The 11156-nt window shown below is 41.0% G+C and overlaps 1 protein-coding gene across 1 annotated transcript; it reads left to right on the top strand.

Moving 5' to 3' along the window:
• The first annotated feature begins 855 nt into the window (after window positions 1-855).
• Window positions 856-1230, top strand: LOC138882649 (uncharacterized). Its single transcript, XM_070163256.1, has one exon. The coding sequence runs from the start codon at window positions 856-858 to the stop codon at window positions 1228-1230; it is 375 nt and encodes a 124-aa protein (XP_070019357.1).
• Window positions 1231-11156: the final 9926 nt, after the last annotated feature.

Below are 11156 nucleotides of genomic sequence, written 5' to 3'. Positions count from 1 at the left end.
TTTATATTTATTGAAATTATTTGTGGATCGGGTTGTACGCTGCAACGAGAATTAAAAGATAATAAATTGAAATTATGGAATAAAGGAAGATTATGATATTGATAAATTGGCAGTAACGATGGCTAAAACTGCAGCTTTTGAGCGATTGTATGAGGATCTTGGGGGAAAAGGAGGCTACACGAAGCTGTTCAGGTTAGCCAAGATTAGGGAAAGGAAGGCTCGACATCTGGACCTAGTACGGTGTATCAAGAACTAAGATGGTAAGGTTCTATTGGGGGAGGCATATATGGCAAGAGTACTTCCATAGGCTCTTGAACGGGGAAGGGGACAAGAAAATTGCTAGGTGAGCTGAAGAATTCAGGGAGTTAGAGGAATTTTGGGTTTTGTAGGCCTATTAGGAGCATAGATGTGGAGGGGGAAGATGAGTAAGGGTAAGGCTACTGGACCAGATGAGATCCCAGTGGAATTTTGGAAGGTAGTGGGTCGGCAGGCTTGGAGTGGCTTACTAGTTTGTTAATATCATTTTCAGGACAAAGAAAATGCCCCAAGATTTGGCGGCAGAGTTTGATGATCCCGTTGTATATAAACAAAGGTGATGTCTCGGGCTTTAACAACTATAGAGGTATCAAGATACTGAGTCATACTATGAATGTTTTGGAGAGGGTGGTGTGAGATAGTGTTACTATTTCTGAGAACCAGTTCAAATTTATGCCGGGACGGTCTTCTACAGAAACCATTCACCTTGTGAGGAGATCGGTGGAGTAGTATAAAGAGAGCAAGAACAACATGCATTTGGTATTCATCGACCTAGAGAAGGCCTATGCTAAAGTCCCGTGAGAGGTCCTATAGAGATATATGGAGGCTAGCGGTGTCTCGGTGGCATACATTAGGGCAATTATGGACATGTACAAGGTAGCGAAGACTTGGGTGAGGATTGCAGGAGGAGACTCGGATCATTTCCAAGTGGAGATGAGGTTACATAAGGGATCGGCTCTTAGCCCATTTTTGTTTGCCTTAGCGTTAGATGTGTTGACGTGTAACATACAAGGGGAGGTGCCATGGTGTATGCTATTTGCTAATGACATAGTCCTGATTGATGAGACGCGAGGCAGAGTTAATGCTAAGTTGGAAGTTTGGAGACAAACACTGGAGTCTAAAGGTTTGAAGTTGAGTAGGTCAAAAACTGAGTACTTCGAGTGCAAGTTCATTGTAAGGATGCATGAAGAATAAGTGAAAGTGAGGATTGGTACTCAAGTCATCCCTAAAATAGATAGTTTCAAGTATCTTGGATCTATTATTCAAGGCAATGGGGAGATTGACGAGGATATTACTCATTGTATCGGAGCGGGGTGGATGAGATGGAGGCTCGCCTCGGGGAGTTTTGTGTGATAAGAATGTGCCACTTGGACTTAAGGGCAAGTTCTATAGAGCGGTGGTTAGACCAACTATGTTATATGGAGCTGAGTGTTGGACCGTCAAGAAGTCCCATGTCCAAAAGATTAAAGTAGCTTAAATGAGGATGTTGAGATGGATGTGTGGTCATATTAGGAAAGACGGGATTATGAATGAAGTTATTAGAGATAAGGTAGGAGTGGCATCTATGGAGGACAAGTTGCGGGAATCGAGGCTGAGATGGTTCGGGCATGTGAAGATGAGAGACATAGATGTTCCTGTAAGGAGGTATGAGAGGTTGTCCATGGTAGATCTGAGGAAGGGAAGGGGTAGGCCTAAGAAGTATTGGGGAGAGGTAATTAGGCAGGACATGCCATTGCTTCAGCTTACCGAGGACATGACCCACGATAGAAAGGTGTGGAGGTCGAGGATTAGGGTTGTAGGTTGATAGATAGTAGTGTGTCCTCCTAGGCCATTCAATAGTACTAGGACTATTTTTGTAATTTCCTATTTATGGTTTTTTATTATGCATGTTGTGCCATTCATGCCCATTACCATGTTATATTGTTGCTAATATTCTTTACTACTTGGTTTCTTTATCTTCATTGTTCCTTGAGCCAAGGATCTGTCGGAAACAACCTCTCTATCTCTATGAGGTAGAGGTAAGGTATGCATATACACTGCCCTCCCAGACCCCATTTATGGGATAAAATTCGGTTTGTTGTTGTTGTTGTTATTGTTATGATATTGATAAATAATGATTTAAGTAGGATCGTGTTGGACGCAACGGATTGTAAACGTGATACTTGATATTGATTATTGATGATATGACGGAATAAGGGAGGATTATGATATTGATAAATGATGATATGGTGGGATCGAATTGCGCACCGCAACGGATTATTTATGTTATACTTGATATTGATAAAGGATGTTAAGGTGGGATCGGATTGCGCGCCGCAACGGATTGTGTGTGTTTTACTTGTTGTTGTTGTTGTTATGTTAGCACTAGCATTTTTATATGAGATTACGAGGTTTGTTATTCTGTGCTTCTGATAGTGAGGTTTGAGTTCATTATTTTCTTGTTTTCTTTCCCTGTTATTTTTATTATTGCGTACAGATTATTGTAAGTGGACCATTTTTGCCTCGTCACTACTTTGCAGAGGTTAGGCTCGGCACTTACAGAGTAAATGGGGCCGGTTGTACTCATACTACACTCTGCACTTCTTGTGCAGATATCTGATTTGGTCCTAAAGGCATCCTGTAGCTTTTGCTCGGATCCAGTCGCTGAGGAGACTTGAGGTACAACTATACAGTGTTCACAGCCTTGAAGTCTCATTCCTTCCTATCTTTACTATTTTCTAAGTTTCAAAACATTGTATTTTAGTCAGACAATGTTTGTAGCACTCTAGATGTTCATATTCTCGTGACACCAGTTTTTGGGTTATGTCTAGACTCGTTGTTCAGTATTATTATACTATACTGTAGACTTATATCATTTTCATTGTTAATATCTTGTCATAAAATGTTAAAATCAGCTAGTTTTCTATTCATATTGGCTTGCCTAGCAAGTAGATGTTAGGCGCCATCAGGACCTTGAGGTTGGGATTTCGGGTTGTGATAAGTTGACATCAGAGCACTAGGTTTTCTAGGTCTCATGAGTCAAGAGAAAGCTTATTAGGAAAAATATTTCACTTTTTTCTCTTTTTATCGCGTGATTTTATTCTATCATTGATGATTGAACCATTTTGTTCTTGTTCTCTCACATATGGTGAGAACACGCACAACATCTACAGTCGAACAGGAGCAAGATCCCCATGTGGCAGCTACTATTAGAGGCAGCGGCCGAGGCCAAGGTCGAGCCAGAGGTCGAGGAAGAGGTAAAGCTCAGCCTAGAGCTCGAGCAACAACACCCATAGTGGAGCCTCAGTTTGATCATGAGGAGGAAGTCCCAGCTCAGACTGCATCCGTCGGACCGGTTTAGGTCCCGGAGGGATTCATAGACACCCTAGTACTTCAGGACGCTCTATTTCTCTTGGTGGGCCTTATGGAGAGTGTGGCCCAGACCGGTGTATTTCTAGTGGCACCATCTCTCAGGCTGGGGGAGGAGCACAGACTCCCGCTACTCACATTCTAGAGCAGATGGCTCCCCTATAACAGACTCCAGCATCCCAGCTAGTTGAGGTAGTTTAGTCGGTTATTGCGGCATAGGCTGGGGATAGGCCCGCTATGTCTTCTAAGGCCTTGATGAGGCTAGATAAGTTTATCAAGCTCTTTCCTGTCCATTTTAGCTATGCACCTTCTGAGGACCCAACAAGATTACTCAGACCATTTCCATGAGGTGTTGCGCAATATGAGAATTATTGAGACTAATAGTGTCGACTTTACAGTGTTCTAGATAACCGGTTCTGCCAATAGATGGTGGAGAGATTATGTGTTGACTAGACCAGCTGGTTCGCCTTTACTAACCTGGGATCAGTTTTCCTAGCTATTTCTAGAGAAGTTCATTCCTTTCACTCTAAGAGAGGAGTATCGCAAGCAGTTTGGGCGCCTTCAATAGGGTGGCATGACCATCATCCAGTATGAGACTCGATTTGTGGACCTAGTGTCGCGCCCCCTTTTTCCTTCACGAAATCAGGTTTATGACATTTTGGTTGGGACAACTCTTTCCTTTTGGGAAAGGGGGTTTGCATTTTGAAGAGTCGCCACCTAACGATTTAAGGTGTGTTACGACACCTATTGTCACACCTCCTTTTTCCGCCCGGCGAGGGGCGTAGGAGTTTTTTCCAATTAAAGGACAATCGAAACAGGATTTGTTTATTTATTTCAGAGTCTCCACTTGGGAGATTTTAGGGTGTCCCAAGTCACCAATTTTAATCCCGAATCGAGGAAAAGAATGACTCCATATTACAGTCTGCGTACCAGAAATCCGGATAAGGAATTCTGTTAACCCGGGAGAAGGTGTTAGGCATTCCCGAGTTCCGTGGTTCTAGCACGGTCGCTCAACTGTTATATTCGGCTTGATTATCTGATTTTATACAAATATGAACTTATGTGCAAAATTTTATCTTTTTACCGCTTTCTTAATTATTGTTATTATTTTACGAGAATTGCAACGTCGTGGAAACATATCTCGAACCACGTTACATCAATGCACTCGTAGTTATTTGACATATCTCGACTCGGTTGAGATTTGGATTTGGGTCACATAAATGTGCACCCGAGTTAAGGAAAATAAATTATTAAAGGCGTGCCTAAAGCGACTAGCGTCTTGTTATTTTGGGGAAGGCCGTAAAATTCGCTAAACGGCATGTCCTCGAATTCTAAGTATTTTAATATATATATTTAGAGGGCCCCGCAGCTTGTGCATTTTTTGTTTGTCGAGGCTCGTCTCATTCATTATTAAAAGGAAAGAATTTGCAACGTCATGGAAATGCATCTCAGACCACGTCACAATCAATGTACCCGTGATTAGAGACACATTTCGATTTCGTTGAGATTTGGATTTGGGTCACATAAATGTGCACCCGAGTTTAAGGAGATAACATTATTAAATACGCGCCTAAAGCGACTAGCATATTATTATTTTGGGTAGGGCCGTGAAATTTGCTAAACGGCCCGTCCCGGAATCTAAGTATTTAATACATATATTTTGTGAGGGCCCCGCCATTTCTGTATCTATCCGGCGAGGCTCATCTCATTTAATTAAAAGGATAATCTTAGCATGACTATAATTTTCTACTTTGTTCGTCTCTAAAAAGAAATCCTAATTTATTAATCGAACAATGGAAGCTAGTAGGATACACGGCTAATAAAGAGTATCTCAAGCTTGACGAATTACAATTAAACATGAACTTACATTTAGAACTAACCCGTATGGTAAACAACAGAATAATGACTAACAAAATTATGATAAACTTATTAAATCAATCCGACTACCAATTCGGCAAGCTAGTCACGAACATGAAAACTTTTGTACAACTTTCGTCTAGCCTGCCAATTTGAGATAGCAATAACGTAAGCACAAAACTAAAACTCGACAGATTTAAACAAGATCTTCAACATAACATGTATTCAAGCTCGGACTCGATAGGGACCGATAGCAACTCAAACAAAGATTAGAAAACGAACCTCTAATGATAGACACTGCTGGGGGTTTACAACTCATTTGTCAAACCGAAATGGAGCCATAGTCGGCAAAATGAAGCAACGAGACCAACGAACTAGAACCTCACATCGGCACTCGAACGGACTTCAAACGTGAAACCATGGAAATAGTCATCACAACTCAAACGGAATAGCTCGTGCTAGACACTCGAACACGAACGGACTGAGCATGAACCATGGCTGCTACTGGTTTTTCCCGGTGTGTTACTGGACGTTCGTTACTTTTGAGGGGTCATTTGGGAAGTGGTCGAGGACTGAGCTGGTAGCGGCGGTGGGTCGACGGGGCCGCGCGACGCCAGGAAAGCAGCAGCAGTCGCTGCTTGACGGAGGCAGGACACGGTGGTTTATTGTGCTGGTGTTTCAGGCGTTGAGGGGGGTGCGACTGGTTATGGCGTTTTGGAACGTGAGGGAGTGGGCTACTGGGTTTTTCCGGCCAGTTAAGGGGGTTCGACGGGAAAGTGACGACGAGGGAGCATCGGGGAAATGGGACGATGGTTATGGGTTTTGTTGGTTCAACAGGTGGTCGACGGGCAGTGATGGTGGTTTCACGATGGGAGGGTGATGGGGAAGGTGACGGACTAGTTGCGATGGAGTTTGGGAGGAGACGGGGTGGTTGATGGTGGTCGTTTTGGACGTGAGGGAGTAGGGGCAGTGACGACGATGGAGGGAGTCCGGGCTGGTGGTTTTTGGTGAGTTGCTGGGGGGTGCGAGGGTGGTTTTTGGACAGTAGGGTTTTCATTGGTTTCTTCTTTGAAGAAGATGGTGAACAGTGCACCATATTTTCAAGTCTGTCCCCCCATTTTCAAAATCTATCCGTGTATTATTATAGCCTTTGCCAAGAAATGGACCCCACGTATGTAGGGGTCCAAGGTTTATGTCCCCCATGCGCGGTGGTGTTCCCCGTGTACGGTGCTCCGTCCGTGTTCCCTACGCGTGTCCCCCATGTGTGGTGGACTCGGATTATTATGAGCTAGGTCCGAAAATTAGGCCTAAAACCGGGTAGTTTGAACCCGAATATTATTCTTTTGCCCGGACCCGAGAAATAGGAACACGACGTTGCTCAACTGATTATGTAAGCAAAATAGCTACTAAAATAAGACTAATTATTTAAAACAAAACTATATTATTATTATTTTAATATTTTTCCGAGATTAAAATAGCTACAAAACATTAATAAAACTATTTTTGTAATTTTCGTTTTTTAACATAAAGATAAAATATAAAGTAATATTTTTTTGTATTTTTCAAAATTAAAATGACTATAAAACATTAATAGAACTATATTTTTTGGTCATTTTCGAAATTATATAAAGTACAAAAATAAAGTACAATTTTTGTATTTTTTCAAGTTTATGAGAAATACATAAACTAAAAATTTATATATATATATATTTTTGTAATTTTTTCTTTTGCGACGAAATAAAGTAAAAATAGTTAAAATGGCTATATTAGACCCAATTTCACATATTCACGCTAAAAATGTGAAAATTCTCGGGGAGGGTCAAAAATCAGGTGTCTACAGCTGCCCCTCTTTGACTGGAAACACGAAGAGTTTTCCGACAAAGAACGACTAGACATGTTTTTGACCCGACCATTACTTGGACGGACTACACTAAGGAAAAGGAAGGGAATGTGACCGAGCCCTGGTATCTGAGCTGCCTACATATCCTTGGTTATACAGGAATCAGGCCACGTGTAGTTCGGAAATGAGAGAGATGGTAAAGTGTACCGAGGTGAAGAGCCGATCGAGGCGCCGTTCCGTTGAGGTTCCGGTCCGTGGTCCTGTCATTACATCAAAAATGAAAACTGAAAAAGACTAACTAAGCCTATCAGCTACTAGTTACAAGGATTTCTATCTTTAAGTCTTCTGAAACTTGATCTTGAGTCTTGAATGGTGCTTCATGCAGACTTTGGATTTGAACCTTGATAGTTGTAGGCGCTAGTCCTTGAACAGACCACATATGTTCTCCACTTCCGTACTTTGGATTATTTTTTTCTTTTTTTTTCTTCTTCTTTCTTTTTTTTTTTGTTTTTTTGTTTTTGTGACTAGCTTTTGTTGACTATCTCAGACTGTTGACTCGCATTCTTGAGGCGAGCTTCTTGTTGTTTCTAACTTGGATTGAATGCTGGGGATTTTTGTTGTAGCCTTCTGCCCTCCAATGGGTTACGGCTTGACCTTGAACGATGTTCCTCTGTTCTACAGGCGGACCCCTAACTTCTTCAATCTTCGACGTATAACAACCTCCGCTCTACAGGCAGGCTCCTGACAACCAAAACAAACAACACAACTGAAATTTCCTAACCCAGTTTGCACTGGGAAGGTTTGTGAGTTGTTAGCAAAATCGTAACCCACCGATACTACTGATGCAGTGCTGAGAGTGAACTAAAGACTAGACTAGGATGTGCATCTCCTACGAGTAAAATCTCAATTTAGGAAGTGAGTCTCCTAAAATAAAATATAACTTGAAAAGCCAAGCTAGGAAGTGCGTCTCCTATTGGTACGACATGGAATGTATTCCCTTGTTATACAGGTGGGCGCCTGGCTTCAACACTTGAAATGAAAAGACTGAAATGTATTCCTCTCGTTATACAGGTGGACGCCTAGCTTTAGGAAAATTAAACATTGATAATCTAAAAAGCTAAAAATGACTCTTTTTTTTTATCCTAGGAGAAAATTCATCGGACTAGGTCTTGTTTTTTTTATTATCTTAGGAGAAAGATTCATCAGACTAAGATTTTGATCCTAGGAGAAGGTTCGTCAGACTAGGTCTCTATCTTAGGAGAAAAATTCATCAGACTAAGATTTTGATCCTAGGAGAAGGTTCATCAGACTAGGTCTTTTTTTTTTTGGTATCTTAGGAGAAAGATTCATCAGACTAAGATTTGGATCCTAGGAGAAGGTTCATCAGACTAGGTCTATCTTAGGAGAAAAATTCGTCAGACTAAGATTTCGATCCTAGGAGAAGGTTCATCAGACTAGGTCTTTTTTTTTGGTATCTTAGGAGAAATATTCATCAGACTAAGATTTGGATCCTAGGAGAAGGTTCATCAGACTAGGTCTCTATCTTAGGAGAAAAATTCGTCAGACTAAGATTTCGATCCTAGGAGAAGGTTCATCAGACTAGGTCTTTTTTTTTGGTATCTTAGGAGAAAGATTCATCATACTAAGATTTGGATCCTAGGAGAAGGTTCATCAGACTAGGTCTCTATCTTAGGAGAAAAATTCGTCAGACTAAGATTTTGATCCTAGGAGAAGGTTCATCAGACTAGGTCTTTTTTTTGGTATCTTAGGAGAAAGATTCATCAGACTAAGATTTGGATCCTAGGAGAAGGTTCATCAGACTAGGTCTCTATCTTTATCTTAGGAGAAAGATTCATCAGACTAAGATTTTGATCCTAGGAGAAGGTTCGTCAGACTAGGTCTCTATCTTAGGAAAAAAATTCATCAGACTAAGATTTTGATCCTAGGAGAAGGTTCATCAGACTAGGTCTTTTTTTTTTTATCTTAGGAGAAAGATTCATCAGACTAAGATTTGGATCCTAGGAGAAGATTCATCAGACTAGGTCTCTATCTTAGGAGAAAAATTTGTCAGACTAAGATTTCGATCCTAGGAGAAGGTTCATCAGACTAGGTCTTTTTTTTGGTATCTTAGGAGAAAGATTCATCAGACTAAGATTTGGATAACAACTTAGGAGGAAATGCATCTCCTATGGGTGAAACTAAAACAAACTTAGGAGGAAATGCGTCTCCTATGGGTAAAACTTAAACTTAGGAGGAAATGCATCTCCTATGGGTGAAACTAAAACAAACTTAGGAGGAAATGCATCTCCTATGGGTGAAACTAAAACAAACTTAGGAGGAAATGCATCTCCTATGGGTGAAACTTTAATGATTTCAAACTAGGAAGTGCGTCTCCTATTAATGAAATCTTCACTTAGGAAGTGTGTCTCCTATGCGTGAACCATTTCCTTCTTCCTGAATTATTTACTTACCTGTGTTGTCTTCCCTCGAAACTGCTGGGGATTATTTTGATGGGGATGACTTTCCCCCCTTTTTTCATTATATTCTTTTTTTTTTATTCTTTTTTTTTGTTTTTGCATAGCTTCTTCCTTCGAAGACTACCTCCCTTGAGAGTCGTTTTGCCTTTCCCCGAAAGGAACCGCTGAGGATACCGACTTTCCAACCTTGTGTTGGACTCCTCGCAACTGCTAGGGATAACACTGTTGGGGAATTATTTACTTACCTGTTGGGGGGTAAAATGTTATCAGCTGGGGGTACCTGACTTCCAGAAAATTTTCTAAATGGAAGGAAAATTTTCTGCCCCAGTTTGATAATATCCCTTGTGGCATGCGTTTCTGCATCAATGCCATTTCCTTTACCTGTTTCAAATCAAACAAAATTTGTTAGTTTAAAACATGGTGGTTGGCTGTGATACTCCTATTGGGATTGCTTTCCCTTTCTCCTTCATTGCGCTGTGCTCCACGACTGTTGGGGATGATATTATTTGCTGGGGATAATCCCTTTCTGCTGGGGATATCCCTCTTCTTTTGTGGCATAGCTCGGAAACTGGCATTTCCCCGACCTTCTAGTCTAGTATGGATTTCGCCAAATCATGCTCACTGCTTTCCTTGCTTTGTTTACGGGCCTTGGCCTTGAGGTTTATAACCTTGGCAAGGATATCCCTCTTGACACTCGTCAATCCTTTTGTCAATTCCCTTTTGCTGGGGATATCTTTTTGACACTGGCCTCGCGCTTGTTTCTTGCTGACTAATACCACTTGGATGTACTAGTCAGATCTCATATTGCACATTCGGAAAGCTGATGGCATATTTTGAAGTCAATTCACACTTGTTCTGACCAAACAGACTCTATTGGGGATTTTTCTTTGAAAGGAAAAAGATAAAAGGGAACAGAATAAAAAGACAAAGAAAAATGACTCTTTAACAAAAGAAACTATAAATAAAAACCTATCAAATGCAGATACCGACTCTAATGGTCATGACATGCATATGTGGCCTATCCTCCGCTGTCAATCATCTTTCAAGATCTTCAATTGGCAATTCCCCATCTGATTCTCAATCTTATTCGACTTGTAGTGCCCGAAGGGTTTTCACTATCAAGCCTCTCTCATTTTGGTTTTTCTCTCAACTTTCATCGCCTTATGGTGCCTGTGAAGGTTTTCACCAATAAGACTCTCTCGTTTTATATCTCTCTCCAGCTGGGGATTTGGAGTGTTGCCGATATGACTCTTTCTGTTGGAGATTAGAGTCTTTTCTGCTGTGGAACAGAATGTTATGTGCGCCGGTAAGACTCTTCATTTGTCTAACTTGGCATCTTTTGAAGACTGATCAGAAGGTCTTTCTTTGGACCGTAATGTGGGTTTTGGATAGGGCTAGAAAGAAAGGGTATTAAAGGCTCAAAAATGAATCGATTTTGGGTTATTAATTACAACCTTCAGAACTAGATTTATTTACAACAAACGCAACATTTGCCCCAGTTTCTTGCTTGGGGATTATTTTAATTGATTTTTTTTTCATTTTTCAAAACTATGACCGAGCCGTGAAGCGCCTACCTATCCTCTTTGAGGAATCAGGTC

Source organism: Nicotiana sylvestris, chromosome 12, assembly GCF_000393655.2.
Source record: "Nicotiana sylvestris chromosome 12, ASM39365v2, whole genome shotgun sequence".
Taxonomy (NCBI): Eukaryota; Viridiplantae; Streptophyta; class Magnoliopsida; order Solanales; family Solanaceae; genus Nicotiana; species Nicotiana sylvestris.
Note: the sequence above shows the minus strand (reverse complement) of the source record. Positions and strands in the feature narration are given on the sequence as shown.

Excerpts from the sequence above, each read along its gene's own strand:
- LOC138882649 (XM_070163256.1), top strand. The coding sequence starts at position 856 with ATGGAGGCTAGCGGTGTCTCGGTGGCATACATTAGGGCAATTATGGAC.